This window comes from Melospiza melodia, chromosome Z (genome assembly GCF_035770615.1).
Source record: "Melospiza melodia melodia isolate bMelMel2 chromosome Z, bMelMel2.pri, whole genome shotgun sequence".
Lineage (NCBI taxonomy): Eukaryota > Metazoa > Chordata > Aves > Passeriformes > Passerellidae > Melospiza > Melospiza melodia.
The window spans coordinates 1,642,978-1,667,800 of NC_086226.1; the positions used below are offsets into that span (position 1 = coordinate 1,642,978).

The 24,823-nt window shown below is 39.0% G+C and overlaps 1 protein-coding gene across 5 annotated transcripts in view; it reads left to right on the top strand.

The window, feature by feature from the left end:
* Nucleotides 1-24,823, top strand: part of SMAD2 (SMAD family member 2) — a 50,009-nt gene that overhangs the window by 9,513 nt on the left and 15,673 nt on the right. For 4 of the 5 annotated variants that reach the window (XM_063181285.1, XM_063181288.1, XM_063181286.1 and 1 more), the window contains exons 2-3: nt 1,508-1,797; nt 23,812-23,901. In XM_063181285.1, coding sequence (XP_063037355.1) covers nt 1,565-1,797; nt 23,812-23,901 — 323 coding nt within the window. In that variant the 5' untranslated portion in view covers nt 1,508-1,564. The remainder of the gene's footprint in view (nt 1-1,507; nt 1,798-23,811; nt 23,902-24,823) is intronic. The other variant, XM_063181287.1, reaches the window with a different exon arrangement.

A 24,823-nucleotide genomic window follows, 5' to 3' on the forward strand; every position in this document is an offset into this window, starting at 1 on the left:
TTTTGGGTGCTCTGAGAAGCTGGTTTATGGAGGTGTAATTTATTTGAATCTGAAATGTCATGCCTACTGAATGTTCTGTTTTGTGGAAGTTGCAAAGTTATGACTTAAATTACCTGTAGAATATAATCTAGTGTTTGTTGACTTGGCCCTCACTGAGAGTGCAAAAATGTGACAAGGCATAAATTAGCCATGAATGCTGTAGGCTGCAGTACCTCGGATCATGCTGTTGTGCAGGTGGGACACTTCAGTGAGATGAAGTTGGTATATTTTGGATAGATGTGAGGAGTGTGCCTGTACAGGTTGGAGAGGTACATAAGCTGCCTTCAAAGCTCAAATCAAATAGCCTGAAGGTAGTGTTAGCTTTTAGCTAAAACAAGGTATTTTCAACTGAACTAACTTACTCAGCTTGGGAATATGGGAACTTTCTGGAGTTCAAATACCCATTTGTTGCCTGGAAATAGAATAATTTTTGACTTCAAAGCTATGCTTCCATCCATAGGACCATTAATGTCCTTGAGCAATTTCTAACAGCTGTGTCTGCCTGTTGATTTCAGGTATTTTATTTTAATGCCTAAAACCAGCCTAATGGAAGCTGCAAAAGCAAGATGCTTTTTCCTAAGTGGCTATCATTTCTCTTTAAATTATTTGAAGTGCACATTGCAGTGAATGCTAAACATAGCTCCAGTTTCAGCATCCTTTTTAATATTTCATTTTATATTAATATCCTGATCAGGTAGTTATACTGAATGAAAGGCTTTTAAAATTGAAAACAGACAGTTCTACTACCCTGATGCTGACAAACTAAGATTTTAACTGTTCCTTTAGTGAATTTTGAAAGACTTCATGTTAAGGACTGCCATCTGAGAGTATTTATTATCTGTAGACCACTGAATTTTAGAGGGGACTAGGCTTATTACTAGACTTAGGGGAAATTTGAAATTGGTGTCTCCCCATGTAAAAAAAACCTGGTAGTTATTTAAAACATGACAAAATGAGAAAAGGTTTGTGAAATGACTGGCTGTTGTAAGGTTTCTCTCAAGCTATAATGACTAAATCACCTTCCAAGCACAATTTCATCTGCTAAATTAATTTGGAGATGGGCAGAACGTGCATATATATATATGCAATTTGTCAGTCATTTGGGGAAAATATTAATAATTTACTTAAACCAGCTAGCCTAGGTACAAAGCTAGACTCAAGTTACCTTCTGTATTTGGTGAAGTTTGCTTTAGTCAGGAAAGACTTGAGAAAAAATTAATTTTCTATTCCAGTAGTAATCTTGGTCTGTGTTAGCTGTTGAAGAGTCTGCAGCAAACTTGATCTTTATTGATGAAGTACCTAACTGCAATACAGACTACTTCTGAGCTATTTATCTTTTTTTTGTTGTTTTTTTTTGGGATGCAGTGTCCTTTGGAATTTCGCAGTGAAAGGTCCTGTGGCAGACAGGTATTTAATTCATGTGGAACCTCAGTGCTAACGTGTCTCTTGTTTTGGTTTGTGTTCTTAGGGATCAGGCGGGAATCTCCAATTCATTGCTTGCTGAGTGTCCTCTCTGGTGGAAGTCATGTCCATATTGCCATTCACTCCACCAGTTGTGAAGAGACTTCTGGGGTGGAAAAAATCTGCTGGTGGCACTGCAGGGGCTGGTGGTGGTGAGCAGAATGGTCAGGAGGAGAAGTGGTGTGAGAAAGCAGTGAAAAGCTTGGTCAAGAAGCTAAAGAAAACAGGACAGCTGGATGAGCTGGAGAAGGCAATTACCACTCAGAATTGCAATACAAAATGTGTGACAATACCAAGGTAAGTGCTATTGTGTTTGAAATTGTTACAGCCACTTAGGAAATTACTAAATGGATGCTCAGACCTTCTGTGAACAAATGACTGAAAAGTAGTTGCATGTTTTTGATTCTTTAAAATTATTTAAAACCTGTATTGGATTAATACGGTGCTTGCTTATAATGGAATCACGTGCTTTGTGAAATCACAATTTCGTTACAATTTTTATTGATATGTAGGATCCTGTTTTTGTGCATTCTGATGATATTTAACACTCATCTTTGTTTGTAGCACTGCCTTATGCTTTTATTTAATAACCCTGTCTATACTTGGGGAGGGGAGCATGCTGGAGCCAATGCTTTTACTTGAAAAATTACCAAAAGACTAGTTTTTCCTTGGTCAACACTTCAGTAATCTAATTATTTTCAGTTTTATCTGCTAGTTTCAATGGTACAAGCTGCCTCCATTCTCCCTTTTGAAGGGAAATTTTATCTTTGGAGGCAAGTTGTCTGAAGACCAGTTTATTTACTGTAATTATTGTTATTGTTTAATGAAAACACTTTTTGCTTAATAACTTGGGGTATTTCTAGAATTGCTTTTCTGATATGTATAAAGATTTAGATGAACAACTTGCATTCTACCTCTTTGACTTTCCCAGCTTAATTCACAGCAACTGCTGTGCGAGAGCAAGGGTTATGTTTGTAAGTATAATGCAGTCTGCACTTGATTCATGCTGCACTGAAATCCCACTGGGGTGCCTGGGCAAGCTCATTGTGTGTGACAGAAGTATCAAATCACTTCACAGGTGTGTTTTCCATGAAAAAGTTAGACAGTTTCACTTTTCTGGGCACTTAAGTCACTTGATGCTAAAGTTATTTATAGGGGAGAGGAGCTACATCTGGTTTATGAACTTCATTTCTGTATTAGCGCATTCATCCTAGCTACTTTCAAACTTTGTATTAATCATAGTGCAAGCTAGATTTGACTGGTGTCACTAATGATTCCATATATCAAATGTGTTGTAGCTGTTATCTGATAATGGTTTCAGCATTCTGTTTTCGATTTGACACAGCTGTCTGGGAAAATCATGACTATACCCTGAATAACTGACTATTTTAATTCTTATTTTTCTTTTTCTCTTCACATTGTGTTTCTAATGCTGCACTCTGCTTGTATTTTCTTCCCTAGAATATACCCAAAAATTTCTGGTTTTGCCTTCTGCTTTCTCCTTTTGCCAGATGGAAACAATAGATTCAAAAATATTAGTGCTTTCTTGTCTTACTGTATTATCAGCAGACTAAGATTGGAACCTGTAAGGTTTTATGTTTCTTGAGATGACTCTGTGTATTTAGCAAGTCTTTACTGAGACTCAGATGAGGTGCTTAATTGGAAGTTGTTTCATATGACACAAGTTAAACACAATATAAAAATGTGTACTTAGGTTCTAGAGCTCTTGGATTTTATAGAGCCCTCCTTCAAGGATACTGAAACAGTAGATATTGTTATTTCAGAAAAAGAGATGTTTACAGTGAATTTTGTTAGAAGATAACAAACAGTATTTTAATACATTATTATTTTTGAGTAGACTCTAGTCTACTCATAGTAGAGTATGCTTGTATGACGTTTTGTGCTAAAGCAGACATAGTAAATAATTCTTTAAAATGGAATACAGATATTCTGTGACTATCAGTTCTTGCTGTTCTCTGTCCTCCACTCAGCTTTAAAAAGAACTGGACCTGGATTTGCTCCTCTTGAGTACCTTCAGAGTTAGGCAGGAAGAGTTTTTCTGTTGGTGTTGGCTATTATACAGGGCTTAATTTTAAATTAAAAAATTGTTTTGGCACTAAGGGGCAGGGTGATATCAGGGCTGCCAGCAGTGCCATACAGAATTTTTTAATTTCATAGCTGGGTTTTGTATTGTTGATATTACTTCACTTTGACAGCAGTAGTTTGGGTTCCCAAGAAATAATGAATGTCAACTCGGTACTGTAATAACTTCTTGGAGATTCTGTTCTTGGATTTAGTAAGTTAATGAAACCACTGCTTGAGACCCGCTTTAATGAATGTCTTAAAGATCTGCAGATCAGCAGGGATAAATAATAAAATGCTGAATTTGAAACTTTTTTCCTTACTAGTCAGCAGGAAGTTTGTGGTGCCAAGCTGCTGAGATGCAGTTCTGATGTGACAGCTGGGCTAGCTTTCCAAATGTTGTTCTGCTTGGGGAGGGTTTTTGTGTGTGTTGGTTTATTAGTTAGCTTTAGTTTTACTTACTACTGTTTTTAATTTGGTGCAGATATCAACAACTGTCGTGGAATGCTTCTGTTTGTCACTATTGCATTATTGCTTAAAAAAAAGTTTCATTTGCAGTTTCAGAAATTTCTGGTCCCCTGGGAGATTTCCAGAGATTTGATACAGTGTTAAACTCTAGTATACTTTTTCATCATTGAAACCTAAAGCATCGAAACTCCCACAGACTTTTCACAAAACTGAGAAGCAGCTTGAACAAAAGTTGTATTAAATCACCTACTCAGAAATGTGTGTCATTGATAATTGTGCTGAATCAGGTTTATTCCGCTCCTGTGCTGTTTGTCAAGGTGACTGCACACGAAGGGAGGCTGATCCTGTGTGTACTACACAAAAGCTGCTCATGTGGTAATTAACACAACTTCTTACGAGACTAATGGAGGTTCTGAGAAAGCAGAAGCAAACAGATGGAGTGGGTGTTGGCATTGCACAGCAGGACTGCTTAGCTCTTCATAAGTGGGTCAGTAATCTAGAGCAGAGGCTAAATAAGTACAGAAGTCCTTTTGACACTAGCCCTCTAAGTAATTTGTAGTTATCTTGCTGAATCCTCCCAACAAGCCAGTGGGATTCTAATCACATAATCCTTGTGTATTCTGAAACTAAATGTTGGCACGTGAGTTCACTTTTCTAAAATACAAAATGAATTTGGCGGCGTTTAAGAACTCGTCTTCATGCTCTCTCATGCAGTTATGACATGGGCAGAAGATGTAGTCAGTGGAGAAACATTGTGAGCATCCTTCTTCTAATGGAGCAGTTTCTTCCTTCCTAGCCTGGATTATTCTTTTGAATCTCAGAATCCTAGATTAGTTTGGGTTGAAGGGAACCTTAAAGATCACCTAGCTCCAACTCCCCTGCCATGGCCGTGTGCAGAGGCATCTTCCACTAGACCTGGTTCCTCAAAACCCAGTCTATAAATGCTTTGTAACTAGTGGAGGCTGAAATCCAAGCATTTAACAAACCAAACCATGCCATGTAGTGAATAATCAGCTGGTTTATTGTCCTATCTTTGGCATATAGTCTGGCATATAGTCTTATCTTTGTTATTCAAAAAGTTGTTTCAGTGGTAACAGCACAGAGAATTGAAATCCAAAGTATGAAAACACAACTAGTTTCAGCATCCCAGTATTTTGGTGTGATCAGCTGAATAATTTTTCTCTCTTAAAAAGAGTACAGGTATGCTTCATGCCTTATTTCTGCTCTTTATAAATGGGACCACAAAACAGTTCCTTTTTTCAAGTGCCTTATAACATACAACTAGTAAAAAGAGTTTGGTTGGGTCAGGTTTGGGATAATATTGACTTGCTGTAGTTCATTTATTTTCAAAATTGGAAATTAAAAAAAAAAAAAAAAAAAAAAAAAAAAAGGCATACCAAAGCCTACGGGAAGAGAAGCATTGAATTTGGACAAATTTTTGTTGACATTAATAGCAGTAGTCATATTACAGTTATTATATATAGTTGCTTTTGATACTGTATGTGGGGCTGTAGTTATCACTTGAATCTCAGCTTTAATTGGGGGCTTTGGTTCCTGCAGAGGAGGTAAATTTTACTGCTGATTTATATTGAATTGCATCACAAAAGCAGAGCAGTGTCGAAAGTTGGAGAGCACTCTGGCAGATTTTTGGCTGAAGAAAGGTTTAAAAAGCCCAGCTTTCTGAAACTGCAGTTCAGAGAGTCTCTGCTGGGGTGCTGGTACCATGCAGGTGCCTCAGAGCCCCAGTGAAACGCAGCCATTGCTTCCAGAGCAGAGCAAGGGCTAATACTCTCGTCATGCTCTTCCTTTCCAGCCTGCTTTGCCATTGGAGTTTTAGTATGATCTGGTCTTACATGTGCTTTCTGTCCCTCTTGTTTAGCATGAGGAGAGCTTCTCTGTGTCATGGTTTTTAGAAGCTTATTCTTGCTTGGTTTTTTTGCAGCTTGCCAGTTTTGACTTGGAGTGAGAGTAAGAATGTAGATGATCTATGGAATTTGCAGTCCATAGTTAGATTTCTAAAGCACCTGGCTTCTGCTTCCAATATGAGCTGAATTCTGAATTTTTGTATCATTCAGAATCAAAGAGAAAATCCTACAATGGGTTCCATGGTTTTGGGAATGTGGAAGATAGTGAGGGAGTGTTGGGAATGTGAAGCACACGGTTACAAATCAAGTGATTGGTTGGAATTACTGATCAACTTCATTAACATTGATGGTGCTTTGAGATTTTAGGAGGAAGTAGTAATATTTCAAATATTTTAAAGCCATACTTGTGTGGCTTTCACTTCATCCAATAGTAAAGGCTGGTAATTTTTTTAACTGCTCCCATGGAATTGGTTACATGCTGATTGTTCTGGGGAAATAGGATGTTGTTATTTAAGCATTGCATTCAGAATACCTTTCTGATATTCTTTCCTAAAAAATGTAAAAACGCAGCAGCATGCATTGATTGCATCTGAAGGCTGTAGTGTTTTTGGGTTTGATTGTTGTTTGGTTAGGGCTTTTTTAGTGAAATAAATATCCATGTGACTTCTGAGCCTGAAAGACTGCTCTTGATGCTGAAGTGAATAATGCTATTGACACAACTTCTCTTAGGCTTACTTAAAGTATCCAGGAAATAAATCCAGTATATCATAATTTTGCTGTATTTCTGATGTACTCAGCAATGCTTCAATAGTTAAAACTGCAGAATCTGATGAAAATTTGTCAAACGCATGAAAAAAATGCCATTTGACTTGATTAAAATCCTTTGAAGAAACTGTTTCTCTATTATATAAATGTTATTCCTTTGGTTGCTTGCCCCACAGCCCTTTCCTCATTCCCTACTGTGAATAAGACAAGGGGCCTAGGCATGGCTTATGGCCCATGTTGAAATTGTTTTCTGCAGAATGGCTCTCGTTATTGGTCACTCTGAGCCTCCAAACATGGGTGCAGATCACAGTGTCTACACAAGAGTTACCAGCAGGAGTACACTGGGCAAAGAAATACCCTGCTCAAATATGGGGAAGCTGGCTTGGAACTGCTGTTTGAAAACAAATCTTTTAAAATAATGCTTTTCTCATGCCTTTTTCTTCACATAACTGAGTAGAAAGTAAATTTAGGTGTAAAGAGGTGAAAAAAACAAACCCTCTACCAGTTAGCATGTTGTCTTGAATTTCTTGGGGATATTTGTCAGGAAAGTGATCACATAGGTAAGTGCAGTAACCTAGTTTTAGAAATGCTTTTGATCACTAATAGAGCTGAGTTGTCAAGCTGATGCAGCTTCTAGAATAGATTGTTTTCAGGGTTTAATATCTTTCCCAAAAATAGGTTACTTCAGAGGAGAGCACTACAGGTACTCCTTTGTTCCTTCTCAGGTTAAAGCCATAGGACATGGGTGATTTCAGCAATTAAACTGGGGTCCAGGGAAAGTTTCTCTGGGAACTGTTCTAGAAGAGTTCCCAACATCTGCTAAGCTACGAGCAAGTTAGTGAAGAGGACAGTGGTAGGCACTTGCAATAACATTGCAGTCCTGACAGAGGTGAAGCCTGTTTTCCCAGAAAGAAAACTTGGCACTTTCTGATAGTTTGTAGCAGAGATGGGATAATTCACTATTCAAGTCGAGGATGGACACTTATTCTTAATCATAGTTTAATGTATAAAAAGTGTCCTCAAACCATGTAGTGTTTCTCAGTCTGGATGTGTTCAGTTGGATGTAAATGAAAATGCGTGAAAACTATAGTTGAACATCTTAAGCTTTCAAAAATATGTATAGATATTTAAGACAATGCTTCAAAGTTCACTGAAGTACTATATTTCTTGCTGAGATTACAGGAATAATATGCTTGTAAATCGCTTGTTGATAAACTGACTCCCTTTTCTCATGATAGGCTTATTGAGGATGAAGCAGACCCCCCCTCTGTTTTTCTTTTGTTGGAATTTCAATAAAAACATTCTTTAGAACAAAGCCAAATAAATCTTTTCTGGAAGTATTGCAAGAAACAGCTGAGATTTTGGGGGATATTGGCCAAGATTAGCTTCATAATCTTGTGCTCCTCCTTATGATATTTGATGCTGTGAGTACTTTGAATGTGTTCATAGGAAAGGTGTAGCAGGAGAATCAAATTATTCTTATTCTTATTCTTATTCTGCAGTCCCATAATTATGGTGGAACTTAAGTATTGTTCTCTGTAAAAGACTAAAGGATGTGGTTATAGAAAAAAGGATGCTGCCCTAATTATGTAAAATGACATGTTCAAACTTGAGGCTGCAAAACACCTTTAGATGTTGCATGGACATACAGTGGGAAATAAAAATTCACATGAGGTTTGACTTCAAGGCTCCCTGAAACTTCCTGTCTAAACTAGAGTTTAACAATTAATATGGCAATGTTGGTAATGTTATCATGTTAAATACTGTTATTCCTTCCATTATTAACCCTTTCAATATAATTCCCACATTATAGTCTAAAAGCAAATTTTGTTAGTTTTCTCCTATTTGAGTAATGATGTTGCTGTATTTCATGTGTGGAGTACGACACAGGATGGATATGAGCACAAGGTAACGTTTTTTTTTTTTTTTTCTCAAATAGCTTTGTTTTCCTCTACTGCCACTTCCTACTGGAATAGTCTCTCTTCAGGGATACCTGAGAGCTTCTTCAGATACCTTCAATGGACTATAAGAAAGGGACTTAGGACAGGGGCCTGGAGTGGCAGGACACAGGGAATGGCTCCCACTGCCAGAGGGCAGAGTTTGATGGGATATTGAGAAGGAATTGTTCCCTGGGAGGGTGGGCAGGCCCTGGCCCAGGGTGCCCAGAGCAGCTGTGGCTGCCCCTGGATCCCTGGCAGTGTCCCAGGCCAGGCTGGATGGGGCTTGGAGCAGCCTGGGATGGTGGGAGCTGTCCCTGCACATGGCATGGGGTGGAATGAAATGAACTTTTAACTGAAATTAAGGATAGCAATTGTGTTCAAGTGTAATTGAGTGGGGTTTAATTACAAATACTAAAACATAACTGTTAACTTGTTTTGTGGCACAGCTGTGGCTGGTGGTGAGGACTGAATTGCTGTAGCTGAGGTTAAGCTTTAGTGTAGGCATAGCTCAGGTTACAGCATCTTACAATGATGTCATCCTGAAAAAGGAAGTCTTAGAGTATTAAACAAAGATACTTATGGCTGCCAGCTTTAAGCTCCTGCAATTCAGGAAGCCATGTGACTTACCCACATAATTTGTTAGAGTTGGTGTGCCAAGCAGGGAGTATTGGCATGTCATTTGAGCTAGGTCAATGTGTAAAAATACAAATGTGAAAAATACTTAGCAAGTAGCAAAATGCTGTGTAGTTCAAAGGAGCTTGTCTCTCGAGTCAGAAGGAAGAAATGTTGAATTTTGAGGATTACATTGTATACTAACTGGAATTCTGGATAAAGGCTGGGGGAATGTGGATTCTGGCCTTGGATTTCCTGCCTTTTCCCAGGTAACCTAAGTTTCTAATTTGCTGTTATTTTTCTGTCTATAAATGGAGATACATATTTTTTTAAGGGTTGTAATAATGCCACCTTCACTGCTATAAGGCATATTAATTATTTAGAGAGAAAGCTTAAAGTATTTTTTGCTGTTGGACTATCAGTGATGTGAAAGCAAATTTGGGGGTGACAATGTGAATGGTTAGGATTTGTGAAAGTTCTTTGTTTAAGTTGATGCTGCTCTTGATTAGGATTGCCTTAATGGTTAGGAGCAGGAAAAGTCTGAATCAAAAATAAGTGTTAAAGTAAGTGTTTAGGCTTGCTTGGTTTTTTTTTTCTTCTTTTTTTTTTTAATTTTTAATTTGCAGTTAATTATCAGGTTAACAACTGATGCCAAGGCTGCTTGTGTTTACTTTAGCAATTTACCTGCACAGTAGGTTCTGTTAGCAAGTTCTGACTAGGAAGAGTAATACCTGCATCTTGACAGTTCATGCTGCCTTTAAGAAGGTGTATTAGTCACTCAAAAAAAAAAATATATTGACTGTGCTTTATTGTCAATACTGAGCCCCAAATTATCTCATAAATAGGTTTTTTTTCTCCAGTAAAGGAGTCAGTCTTTACCCAGCCCCAGTCTATGCCAAATTGTTCCCTATCTTGCTGTGGTAACTCATGCCTTTAGGTGGCCAGCTATTCAGTGTGGTGAAGATTCCTCTCCTCATTATATTCTTCTGTCAAAGTCAGCCATTTTAGTTTTCTTGGTACTATAACAAAACACCTGAGTGCTGTTTTTACTAGTGTGAATGTTTTATGACAACCTAGCCAATTTTACATGAGAAACTTCCCAAGTATGTCGCTCAGGCTGTTAGGCTAGGAGGAATTTATAGGCTAAACAAGATACTGCAGTTCCTTTACTGCTGCAGCTTTGAACACAAATAGCTATTTAATAGGCTCCCTACTGATTTAATCCCACTTGTAATGTACACCTGCTAATTTAATAAAAGTAATTTCCCATGTCTTGTTTACTACTTGGAGTTGTTTTTTTTTTCACTTACTCTGACTCAGTTGCACTGCTGATTGGTGGAAAGCTTCTAAAATTTACTGTGTACAATGTCATAGTCTCATCATGAACAGCTTTCTTTGGCTTCTGTCATGTTGCATTGTTTGAAGCCGACTGGCAGGATACAAGAGAACAATCGGGAGCTGGAGTAAGTTCACATCTCGCTGCATATGCTTTAGAATTGGCAGAAGAACAATGAGGTTGGGGAAATCCCCTTGAACAAGTGCTGCACAGTAATCTGACTTCAGCATTTGTGCAGAAAAATCCTCCAAACTGTGGCTTTTCATTACCAAATATACAAGGAAGTCTTAGAATTAGAGTTGAGAATTTTCACGTAGAATCTTCACTCATAATTGTAGGTAGACAGGCCCCTTTTTCAATGCTTGGTTTGTTCTTTTCTTGAGTAGTGGATAGAGAAAAACCTGGTGCAAGTGAAGCATACTCAGTTTTAGTTTAAATGCAGAATTTCAAAGTTACTGTTTAGTTCAGTTAGTGAGTTACCTCCCAGAACTGGCCTTTACTTCCCCTTAATTTTGTGGAAGGCTTCGAGTTCCTCTGATGCTTGAAATAATTTCAACTCATGCTGTAGTTTTGCAGGTTTGAACATGAAGAAAGGCTTATACCAACTGATGTGGAATCTTGCAGCTTTGTGGCACAGAAAGTTGTGTTTGAAATGGTTTTTGACTCAAGTCAAAACCCTGAAAAAGCCTTGTCTCTAGTAGACTACTCAAATGTTCATCTCATGGACTCCCAACTACATTTTTCAGGAGTGGCTTCTGAACCTTACAGTTTGCATAACCTGCAGAAACACAGCCTCCAGTGACCCAAGCTCATTGATAATTCTTTACTCTCTTTGTCTTCTCCCATTTCTGCTGCAGTGGGAGGAACTTGAGTATGAACTGAACAGCTGTACCAGGGAAGGGAATTCACATGTGTCCATAACCATGAATTCCACAAAACCAATAACAAAAATGCTTTTTCAGTTCTTGTGCATTTTAATTTTGAATGTTCTGTTTGTCCCATGTACCTGTTTTGCAGATTGATGTCTTGTCTAAACACAGTTAGTACCCAAACTTTTGCTGTCCACCGTATGTCTCAATTAGATGAATATAGGAGGAAAACAGAAGGGCTCTACCTAGTGCAAGCTGCATTAATGGCAGTCATTTAAAAAAATCTGTAATTCTATTTGCTGATGGGAAGACATTTTTACTGGAGTTGAGTGCTGATGTGTTTGTTGATCCTCTGGGAGCCCCTCAATGTTTTGGCAAACAACCACAGACATTCCAAGAAGGATTTAAGCAGCTTTCCTTCCAGCAAAATCCATGTATTTGTTAACTTAAATGTTAGTGTTCCTTGAGCCTTTGAAACACTCATCGTTTTGGCTGCCATAGGACAGAGAGAGAGAGAGAGCAGGGCAACTGCCACCTCAGCAGAGGGCAGGTGGTGGTAGATCAGGGCTGACTTCTGGTAGGTGGAGTGAGGAAAAGAAACTGTTGGATGTCCTGGGAAAGGGTTTTACCTGTTAAGCAATTGGATGTGAGGCAAGAGCACTTGTGGGCACAGTCTTCAGATGCATGTTGTGGGTGTGGACCATGAGCAAGGTGTTGAAGACTTCAGGACTTGGCCAAGGTCTTAACACATCCTTTCTGCTTAAGCTCTAGTCAACAAAGCTCAGGAGGTAACTTTGGCTCTTATTCTAGAGGTGTCTCCTGCATATTCTAGTTTTCTGATGACAGTATCCGCTGTAGGGTCCCATATTCTCTTCTGGGCCTGAGGAGAATAGAGGCTTCTAGTCAGGCACATTGGCTATTACCTTCTTGATTTTTGTCTTATGAAAAGCATATGAAGTAATATAATATCTAAGCAAACAGGCAAAGTGCGTTTTAGAAATGTTTCATTTATTTATTCTATCTGAATAATGCAACTCTTCAAGGCTTTTTATGGCTTCCTTGCTAGTTGTGAGTTTTCTTTATTCTCATAATGAAATATGGGCATTGTCAGTGTTGGCAAGGGCATTGTCAGACATAACTTTGTATTTTTTTGGCAAAAAGTGATGTCACAAGTACCATTCAGTTCTCACCCTCGGTGTGTTGCTTGGGGAAGCTTTCTCTAACGCTCAAACTTCAACTTCATTTGAAATTCCTTACAGGAAACACTTAAATTTAGCTATATAATCATTGGTATTTCTTTATGTTTTCATAAAGACAGTCTGTTGTTTGGCATATGGATCAAGGTCAGTGTATTCTCGCTTCACCAGTTTTCTGCCAGGTGTGCATGGCTCGGGCTGCAGCAGGGATTGTGGTGGCCTCCCTGCGTTGAGCATTTCATAGCATATAACTCTGTTCTTCTTCTTGGGTTTTGAGATGGATGTGCAAGTCATAGGGGCTGTTCAGAGGAAACTTCAGTTTGAAATGAGGTATTTAAAAGATCCTGTAACTTGTTCCACGAGTAATCTTTTTGCCAAGGTGACATCCTTTTTGAGGACTGTGGACAATTGACTTGAAGGGCTAGTCTCTCCCCTTCACTGTCCCAAATACACATAGTTTGAGAAGGTTAATCAAAACATCTCATGTTTTCTCAGCTGTCTATCAGCTGCAAAATAGCCCATGCAGGTGGTAGCATCAGCCACTCACCCACTTGAAGGATGATGGACGCCTCAAGAAAAATTACTTGACTTGGCCCTTGCTTGGTAGCTGTACCTGTTAGCTTGTGGGGAAAGCTTTCACCACACCTACTGTGACTAACAGTGGTAAGAGAACTTGAGATAAAGGTCATTTTTTAATGTCTGTTGGGAGTATGATCTTCTGTGAGATTTGTCTGCTATTAACAAAACAGTTTGTTGTGGATATATCAGCCGATATTGTGGTGGATAGGTCTTCATATACAGGTACTTTGGATATTTCTGATTTTCAGGTCTGTAAAGAATGATACGGCATTAACGTGTGAAAATGCACTGGGTGTCATCATAACCCACTGCCTGATGTTATCACAGAGTAGTTTATGTTTCTAAAGATGTGAAACTGCAGCAATTAGAAAATCTTTATTGGCAATAATAGTGTAACGAATAAAGCAATGTAGGAACTCCAAGTTACCATTTCAGTAATGCCATCTTAAAGCATAAACATCCACATCCTCAGTGTTTGTAGGTTTACATGGTAATAGGTTTTTCTTTATTGTTGGTTTTGTTGCATGGGGTTGTTTATTTTTTGTTGTTCCCTCCACCCCTTGGTTAGTCTTTAGAGAGCTGCCATTGTGAATGCTCTTGTACACTTGTCATCTTCAGTAGATACAGGACATCTAGGAGTGATTGGTTTTGATGGCTGTTTTGGAACATGTGACTGGGGGCAGTTTTTCCATGCTTAGGTTCCTCTTACCTCCAGTTAGACTGCTTCAGTGTTTGTGAGATGCAGAGCTGCTGAAAGCTGTATGGTGTTTGGTTGGGAGTAGGGGAACTGCAGGGCAAGTTTCCCAGCAAAGCTGTTAGCTCATGATTTCCGTGGGCTGCTTTTGGATGCTCCACATCTTTGGTCTTTGAGCAAAAGACTTGTGGCCAGCTCCCTGCTGAGCCTTGAAGGAGGCTGAGCTGCCCTGCATGCCTTTTATTCTCAGTCCTGACACCACCTCTGTGTTGCTTGACCTTGTCATTTAGAGATTTTCAGGCTCTACTCCCCACCTGCCTTTGAGCAGAGAGTAGAAACTCCTTGATCAGATCTGTGTCTGAGCAGACCATATGGACAATGAGAAAAGAAAGGAATATTTTACTTCAGCTTGGTTTCCATGGCGTCCTGGGAGAATTGCTCTTGAACTTTGAGGTTCTATCCTTCCAGGATCTCGTAGCATTGAGAGAAAAATAAAGGTAGCACTGGTTGTTGTGGACTGCTTTATTCTGTCTGACAGCACTGGGCTAGCATGTCAGGATTTGGGAGAAGGGAGGATGATAAAGTGCTTTGAAGAGCCTTGTATCTGTATTTTTGCCTATGTAGGCAGTTTGTTGCACATGTGACCAGGAAGAAGTGTTCCTTTAGAAAAGGCAACAGAAGCATAGGCTGTTCATCAAGATCGCTTGTTGACCTGGCGCTCAGCAGAAGTAGAGAAAATCAGCTACTGGCCCTGGGCAGCAGCCCTCAAATGCTGGGCTCTAACAGTATCTTCTGTACATCATGTTCCACTTTCGTGTCCCCTGTGGACATCCTTGAAGTTTTAATCTGAAGTAAATGGGAGTTATTCAATGACTTTTTTTCTTTTCCCACAGTGTTAGAGAGGTTAATTGCATCCTGTGCCTCCTGCTTTTCTGGCTATTTTGATGTGTTAATTTTTTTAGCATACATCTATTTATAAGGAAGGTTATTAAGTCATTTTCCTCAGTTCAGATGCTGCATTTTGTATTTGATGTAATGGTTTTGAATATGCTTTATAAAGTTCTATGTAAACTTTATTCGTAAAAGCATTCTGAAAGATGAGAGGTTGTGTAATGGTTCCTGATTTATATTCCACTAAATATGCACATACATAAGCGTATCCTTCTTGGCTGCTTGTGGTGTGTCTTGAACGTGCCTGTGGGGTGGGGGGAGGGAGGGAGAGAAGGTAGTGTTACAGTTTTCAGCAAGTATCTGTGTCTTCTGCTTGAAGCATAAAGGTCTGCTTTTGGATTCTGGGGAAGGAGGAAAAGCGATTTTTTTTTTTAATTTTTTTTTTTTTTTTTTTTTTAGTAACTGTGTAAGGCCAGTTGCTTAAAAAAGTAAATCTAAGGGGTTAGAGATACTTGAGGAAGCACTCCTAGTTGTAGATGATCAGTGCACAGCCCACACTTTTACTTTTGTATTGCTGAGTTTGTGCTGAGAGAGAAATCTGTGATTTCAGTTCTGCAAGAAGATTAAATCCAGGACTTTGTAAGACAGTACTTGGTATCCTTTTCCTAGACTTGCCAGGCTCTATTTCTGCTTTGAAGAATGGGAGATTCTGGTGGCAAACTACCTGTAACTACCTAAACTGTCCACCTACAGTTGTGTGTAAATACATGTAAATATTCATTTATTCCGGTTGGTAATGCAGCCCTTTAACAGAACTTTTCTAGGGGTCTGCTTTTCTACCCCAGCTTCTATCACAGAATTGTCTACATAAAAGAACCTTTGCTAGCTCCTCCAAAGGGCAAGTGCCACCACAGAGTGGTATTGATAATTTTCAAAAAGAATTCATACCTGTGGTTTTTATTTGGTGTTCGTTAACTTATTAGGTCATCCCTCTAGCAGATGATTGGATGAGAAATCATTATTTCATGCTGAATTACTGAAACTTTATATTTTCTGTTGCAGGATAATGAGATCAGGACCTCTGTAACTTGATGTCATTGACAAGCAGGAATGAACTGCTGTAGCTCTGTGTCATTCCATTTGATGAATGTGTGTGCCTGGTTCTGTACACTTAAGTGAGCAGATGACATTATGTAACTGTAACATGGGATGCCGGAGATGCAGGTGAAGACATTGATCAGTTCTGCAGGGATGCAAAATAATTCAAAGGAGGAGTATGGTAGATCTGTCATGAAAGGAGCTTAGCATTCATGTCCTTATTAAGGTTGTTTTAGTCTTTCCTAAGTCAGCATAGTGCACTGAGTCAGCATTCTTTTCCCCTGTCACCCTCAGCATGGGGAAAAGAAACATAAGCAGCATGCATTTCAGTAGTTGAGGCATTTAGGACAACCAGATTGCATTTTAGTGGGTTTGTTCAGGCACTTGGTGATGCAGCTAGCTGAGGTGCTGCTTGGAAAGATTGGTAATATAGTTAGTGTTTGTAGGCATTTTAGACTGTAACAGGCAAAAGTGCTAATTGTCAGTATGCAGAAAGGACTATCAAATCAGAATATAAAAGAGTATTTCCATAAAAACCTATTTTCATTTGAAACCCAGAATTAAGGAAACCATGTTCAGGCAGGTTTGCTAGGAGCTGTCTGTGCTGAGTACAATACTCATGTACACACGTATCAATGTAAGCAAGTGAACTTTTTAAAATGCTGGCTTAGTTTAATTGCTGTTACACTTAAGTGTTTTAATTCAGTTTTTCCTATTACTTTGAGGCCATTCCTGAACTAGCTTCAAAGGCTAGAAGGTAACTAATATGAGAAGAAGGATTCTCTTCTTCCATACATCAATTCACTGGTCCTTTTCTCAAAGGTAGAAACAGTGGAGTGCAATGGGCAGTGTGTTCACAGGAATGCAGCTTCAGTGTAGCCACACCAGTGATAAACTGGAGGCCAAGTCAGTGTTGTGGTTCTTACCTTGGCTTCCTGCTCACTACATTGCTCTGAATTCTTGGATCTAAGACATTACATAGCAAGATTGATTTATTTCTTTAAAAAGAAAGGTACAGGTCTTGTATACAAGGTACAGATCTGGAGTTTTCAGACTTCAACCTGTTTTCTCTGGTCAGTTTTACAGAGGCAGCCATGAGCAAAGCTAAAGCACTGGAATTGCCCATTTGTTATGAGAAAATGGTATTCCATAAGTCTAATGGCCATTTTTTACCATTGCTGTAACTCGAATTTGGATAGCTTGGTGTAGCTCTTGAAGCAGATTTTCTGCCTCTTTTCTGCCTACTTGGCAAAATAACAAGGTCGTAAGCCTGGTAAATGTTAGGATAGTATAAAGGTGCCTGCTTGCTTGTATAAGTAACTTCTCTAATTCAAGTGCAAAGTCTGATCGTTTTTGTTGTTGTTGTTGCATTTTTTTCTTGTTTAGTCTTTGAGTAAAAACAGTGAAAACCAACATCAGGCTCACTTCTGTAGGGCAGACTTTGCGTGAGAATTCTAGAACTGGAAAACTAACTTTGATTCTCATCTCCCATTTTAAGAGATAAATGGAGTACTGTCACAGATTGCTGAAATTATTTTTCGTTTCAACCACAGCTCCAGCGCTATGAGTGCCTCAGAAAATGTAGGGGCAGACAAATTAGATTCAGTGGGAGAAAGGCTCGTGATTATAAGATGCAGGAGAAAGGCAAATGGAGAAGATTGCCTTGAACATGAACTTGGCAGACTTGTTAGTGGCTGCAGAGTCTGAAAGATGTGAAAGATTCAGGAAGGATATTAGGGGCTCAGTGTAATACTTCACAAATAAGCAAATTAAATGTCCAAGACCATTTCTGTAATGTTTTCTGTATAATGTGGGCTTTGACTAGCACAGTGCTATTTGCATTTCAGGTTTTATTTGTCATATTTCTAGTGTTACCACTTCAGGTAAAGAGGAGGCTGCCAACTGAACTCAGTGCCTTGTAGCTCCTTTAGAACTGTTCCACCTTGCAAGACTTCGAAGAAAAAATGTGTAACTACAGTTATATATGAATTGTGACAATATTTAACGACTTCTTTATAGAGTTTCTGGTACTTCATATGTAAATATCTTTCAAGTGGTTCTGCCTGCTTCCATCTGATGTTGTACTTGTTGCAAGCACTTAATTTAGTACAAAAAGTACCTTGAGCACAAGGAGTTACCAACACTGTAAATAGGGGTAGGATAGTTATTTGTTCAGTCTGTTTCTCAGTAAAAATTGGTAATAAATTAATGATAGCAACAACTTGTAATATACCTAGATCAGCCCAAGCACTGTGTGTGATAGTTTTGGTGCACACCAAAACTGTCACATACTGGGTACTGATTAAAATTCTTTGGCTTCAGGTTTTTCAGCTATAGCCTCAAATAAACCTCTCTGTAAAAATGAGTATTGTTGACAAGATCTATCACCTTTATCCCTGTTTGTATCTTCTGCTTTGCAAGTGCTCTCGGGGAAGGTGCAGGGATGTCTTGGAGGATGTGCAGTGCTATGTACAGGCATGAGCATGTTGATGCTGTGGCCATGAGTATCTGGTCAATGCATGCACATACTTGCTTGGATCTGCAAATCAGTACATCTGGCTTTTAACTGTCTTGAGAAACTGATGCTAATTAAGTAGCCAATGTTGAGTACCAGTAGGCTTTAATAGTTGGCATCTGGACATGAGTGAGGGGATTTGTGGATTGATCTGTGTATATACGTCTCCAACTGCTGATGTTTCTAGTTACAATTACTGCTGCCACAAGCCAAGATGCAAAAGTCTTTCTGTATTCACTGAGATGAGGTTGTGCTGTCACAGGTCATCTTACCCTGTTCAGTGTTCTCCTGCAGTGTCCTTTACCACCTAAACATATCAAATAGAAGAACTTGGTTTTGGGCAGTGTGTTCCAGGTGATAAGAGCTCCATGTGTATTTTTGGACTCATGAAGATCAGTACAGTGCATTTCTTTAAACTATTTCATTAATGTAGGGTTTTTTTAATTGGTATGGATTTTGATAGAGACAGTATTCCTCTGGTTGAGATACACTGCCTTAAAATAATTTTAGTGCTTACTCATGAGTATAGCACAAACTGTTTTCTATGTTCATTTGTTGTGGGCAGATCAATAATTTATTTGTATTTGTACCAGGACTTGATAGCCCAGTTTTTATAGTAGACTTACAGTTAACTGTTATTCCACTAAGGTAGTGGAATAATGACTGGGAACATCATCTGTAGATAATACAAATACTTGCAGATTATCTTCCATAGTAGTTGGGGTTGTCCTGTGTCCACATGTTTCTTGTGTATGTCAGAGTTTTCTGTCTTACTGAATAAAGACAGTCAGATTTGTCATTTTGTGTGAAAATAGTAAAGCGTTGCTACAGCTCATTGCTGTGTAGGTAATTTCTTGCCCAGAGTACAGTTTTTTTGGAACTCAGATTTTCCTGTTAAAGGAAATGATGAAATGGAAGAAGTGAAGGCATACTGTGAACTGTTGCACGCTGATAGCCACATTAAAGATTCTTCTTGCCAGAATTGCACAGTATCATATGAGATGATATTCCTTATAAGCAGATAAAAAGTCAGGTTGAAACACCAGCTCTTACAACCCTTTCCATTCAGGGAAAGCTGACAGAAGTAGCTTTGGTTCCACCGTGTATTAATTTATCTGATCCTTTCTTTACCACATCAGTCCTAAAGAGTCCCAAACCCCAGTTGTCCCAGGTTTAGTGTGTAGCAGCTTAACCACATACCTGCTAGATTTGGTTTCCCTACAAGTACTTGATCTCAAAGAGTGCTTCTTATTCCTTGCAAATATTTTTTTCAGCACTTCTTCTTTCTCTAGGAAATAGTTTTCTCCTGTTAGACCTCCTGTTAGACCATCCTCCTCACCTGGGAATCTGAGCCAAATTGGTATTTATATCCCTGAAGTCCCTTATAATAAATTCACTTGTGGGAACTGCAAAAGTAACAATCTTCTGTTGAGGCATGGAGTACTAAAGGCCACAGAACATGATGATTTGCTGTTGGGAGCTACTGTTGAAAGGTGTTGAAAAGATAAAAAACTAGCTTTTGTATTGTGGACCAAATGTTTGCTTGTTTCTGTCAACAAATTGTTTTAAGAACAGCAGTGAAAATGCTCTTTGGAATGAAAGTGTCCAGGAGAGAGGAAGTACATTAGCTTTGAACTTGTGTTTTGGAGTATATTTAAACACTGTCTGCACAGGAAACATTTAGGTACAGAGACACAGAAGCCAAATTATATTTTGAAAACAATGATGGCTTACCAGTGATACAGTGTAGAGCGAGTTCAAAACCAAACCCCCTTGTTTGGTAAAATACAAAGCCTGAAGTGTGCTTCCAGGCTTCAGCTTGAGTGCTTACTGAGGGTGAAATGGTGATATGTTTTGGCTGCCTCCTTCCTAATAAATTAAAGGTGCCTGGGAACGTTCCCAGGCTCTGTCCAACTGGCTCAGGACTGCCTTGTCCATTCTCTTCAGCCCTCAGCTAGCAGAGCAGGGGAGCTGCCTCTGAATTGTCCACTGTGACTGGGTCCCGATGGTGTGCGACTCACAAACCTGGGAATTGTGTGGGAGAACAATAATTGGCACAGCCTGGTGCTGGGGAATGTCCTAGCTGCTTTCTAGCATACATGATCATGTTCCGGGGCCTGGGAACATTTCCAGACAAGGCTTGACTTATGAGTACAGATGTTAGTACTTGATTCTCCTGAAAACTTTATGGACTAACGCATGGAAAGGGCTCTGCACCACACAAGATTTTGGATGCTCCAGAAAGGTAGATTTAGGAGTGAGTGATTCCTGTTTATTTTGAGGCAGTAATTCTGCACTATTAAAAATCTGTCTTATTTTCAGATGGTTTTATGGGTGGTTAAAACATCTTTCAGAATGTTTCAGAATTCAGTCACCTTTCCAGCACCACCTTTCAGGGATGAGTAGACATGCCTGCCCTCTGTCAGGCCATGGCTTGTGTATGAATGAACATACTGTGGCCTTTCATGGAAGTGCTGTGTATTGAAGTACGGTTTTTAAGGTTGTGAGGAATTTAGTTTTGATCTGGTGTGCGTGTGTGTGAATTTTAAGAGTCTTGATTTATTGCCTGGGTGACGTGGTGAGGGGACGGTCTTGCACCTTGTGGGCAATGGATCTTTTATGTCAGCAGGAAGTAGAGAAACCTCTTTATTTCTTTAGATGTTTCTTCCAGCAAACAGTAAAATCTTTGTTGAGCTGACTTCATTGATCATATGGAATGATTTCCTGCAGGCTCTTTCTTCTGGGTTTGACTGTGCATTACTGGAGTTTAAGTATAGTCCTGGTGTAGATGAAACAGTAAAACACTAGTACTAATCCCAACTCCAAGCAGATGTGTATCCTGGAGGATAGCACGTCATGTAAACCAATGACTTGGGAGCTGCTCTGACTGATCACTTTTCTGTGCCTCTTGGTCTGTTCTCCCTCCATGGTGTTTTGAGCTTCATTCCAAGCTGTGGCTCTGTCACACAATCTGCTTCAGGATACTGTTTGTCTTTCTGTAGGTTGTGGAATATGCTGTCAGCTTTAAATATTAATAGGGAGAAGAGGTTAGCAATATAAAATACTGTTCCTGTTCATCTTGTTTTGTCAAGGGCTATGAAATTTTACTTTTATATGTGCTGTATTAAAAGCCTTGTGAACCAAATGCATGGCAATGTCATGCTTACACCAGTGATGCCCCCGACAATTTTGGGAATGTGTAATCTGTGTGACAGCTGCAGTTTTGGAGCACTGCTTTGTATGAAGGATCCATTGCTCAAAGGTAGTGAGCTGTCAGAGCTCACTGTGTCAGTTAATATGCAGCAGGCTTTGTGTCTGCTGATTGTTCTTCTAATTGCATGTAAAGGTGATCTGTCTTAGCAGCAGTAGTGGTGCATATTTAAGGACACAGTACAGTGCGGAGATGCTCCCTGGTGTCCATGTGTCTTCAAGGCAACTGCTTCAATCCTTGCAAAGCTTCTGGCGACCCAGGGCTCTGACTGCATCTTAGGAATGGGGAAAAGAGAGGCTGCAGGCCCTGCTGATGCAGCCATGGGCAGGATCCCTCTTTGCCCACTCCTTCGGGAGAGCTGTGATCTCCTTGAGATCTGGAGGCTTGATGGTTGGCTTCTCTGAAGAGCTGGATCTGTGCCAGAGAATGGGCCTTCATCTCTGGCTCTCTGCTGCTCTCTACTAGGCAAACTCATCTAGTACAAGATTTTACTTGTACCTAGAATCAGTAATATATCAAAAGGCTTTATTTAACATATTTAATTCTGATAAAAGCAGTCTGTTGCCACCCTCTCCTCCTACTTAGTAGTGCTCATATAACTATGGTGAAGAGAAGTGATCTGACTGAAAAGTATCTCAAAACATGTATTTTCAGCCATGTTTGTTCTCTGGTCAGATAGCCTGTTTATTGATTTGGGTTGCTTCTCACTGGCATGCATGTTTCAGCCTCACTGGGATGGCATTAGAAATGAGGTATGTGGTAGAGGCAAGAAGGAAGCAAGACCCGTTCATTGCCTTCACCAGTTGCCAGCACTTAGGTTTTATTAAAAGTCACTGTGGAATTGAGGTGGTTGTCAGCCCTGACAGTGGTTTCAAGTCCAGTGAAGTGCTGTCTGCTCTTTTGTTTTGTAACACTAATGAATTTTCCCTGTGTAATGAGAAGAAAAAAACCATCAGCCTCACTTTTCTTTTCTTAAACACTCAATCCAAACTTGAGTGTATCAGCTAAACTTGGTAATTTAAATTTCAGTCACAACACTTTTATTTAAAATGAGAAGTTTGGTGACCTTGGATTCTTCCTGTTGCAGCTTTTCAGAGGCTGTTAATTTTAAAGGTAATACAGCAACAAGCCAACTTCAGGCTGCATAATTAGGAAGGAGAGATTTACTTGTGAAACAAATTCTCTCCATTTCTGAAGTGAGAGTATGTAAGTATGTTACTTATATAAAATAAAGTGTTTTCAGTGGTCACTGATCAAGTAGGTTATAGAACTGAGCTTCATTTATGCTTCTGAAAGTCTGTTGCCTGATTACAATCCTATGCTGTTTTCTTGCTTTGTTTAAATGTGCCTCTGCTTTAATTTGTTTCTATGACTGAATTTTCCTTTATCTTCTCTATTGTGATCTGCTCCTTGAGCCAGTTTGGTAAAGGCTTAGCTGCCTTTCCTTTTCTCCTGCTTGATTTAGCAATTAAAGTTATGTGATAGTTGAATCTTAAGGTACTACACTGTAAAGCATTCTGTTTTGTGTACTGTGTGAAAGAATATTTAGCTGTTTAATCAAGGAGAGTACGGAAAACAGTTAAATATCAGCTATAATGTGTTTTTCTTCAGAGTTTGAATTTCTGTTTTTCAGAATAGCAACAAATTACTCTGTGCACGGAAAATGAGATTAATGATGATTAATCAAGTGGTGATACTTGAACTTTAGATTGTGATGTTCAGTTTTGGATACACATGGCCTGTCTTTGAAGTCTTAGGGCAGTTTATGTTTAGAAACAAACAAAAACAAAAAAACAAAAAAAAAAAAAAACAACAACAAAAAAAAAAGCCAAACACCAACCCAACCCAGAAACTACCTTTTCAAATTGAATTTTGTAAAGAACTAGGCTGAGGAAGTTTTGCCTGTTTTAAGGAACATTGCAACTGTATCAATTATTTAAAATCTGAGAACTTGTTCACCTTTAAAAACATTTATCATTTACCTTGAATCACTTGTTCCATTTTGATAGCCTCCTTCATATAGAAAATATAGCATGAGATGTCAGTTTAAATGCCAGTCTAACAGTGCTCTATCTTCTATGTGAAAGGAAGTATTCTGTACATTTTTCCATGTTTGACCTCATGGTGTTTTGAATAACCATGTTCCATATTCATATCAATTTTTTGTTTTTGTTTTCAATTTATGCACAGCACTTGCTCTGAAATTTGGGGACTGAGTACACCAAACACGATAGATCAGTGGGATACAGCAGGCCTTTACAACTTCTCTGAACAAACCAGGTGAATATTCTGCCCTCTCTCGCATCATAAAAATCTTGTGGGAGGGATTGGCTTTGGAGGGTCTGTAATGGGATGCTTTAGCTGTAAAATAGACTAAAATGATTCCTAGGCCTCTCATGGTACAGCATTTTGAAGTATTTCCTTGCCAGTGTAGAGATCAGTGTGTTCACAGCTGATGTTTTGACCAATGAAACTCTTAATTCTACTGTTACTCCTTTTTCATGCCAGTGCTATTGAAAGAATGGGAAGACTTGTTAAATGCAAGCTCTAATGTGATCTGGTATTTATATTAACAAAATTGGCAAACTTAATTCTTTAGACCTAATCTTACAAAGTGTTTAAACTGCTTTGTATGCTACAAGCTTTCAGTTAAATCTTGCTAATTGGCTCAGATACGAGCTACTAAAGAATTGTTTGTAAATTCTTCAGTACTTAATGGTGGGCAAATTCTAAACAGGGTCTTTATTTTTTCATGTCACATTACTTGATTTGTGTATTGAGGTTTGTCTCCCATCCCATAACAATCATAAACATCTGCATTTGTGTAAGCATATGCAGTCTGTCTTAAAACTAGCAAAACATTTTCAGCTGGTAGCAAGGCAGATGAAGTGAAGAAGATAAACTTACAAGATGTGCATTCATGTGTTTTGCATTGCAGTTATACTGCCATGTGGATCACTTGGGCAGCTGACTGCTTATAGGCTTATTTGCAGTCCTGTGGGAGTTCTTATGCTTAAAACCATAAAGCATCCATGCCACAGCAAAGCCTTGAGGTGCCTTTAGCAGTGGAAGGGAACATTAAGTGTGTGATTTTATTTTTAACAACTGTGTTCTGCATTTAAAAAAAAAAAAAAGAAAGTATATGAAGCAATCATTCTAAATACTTGGTTGTATGTAAGTGGCTTTTAATGAACTCTAAATT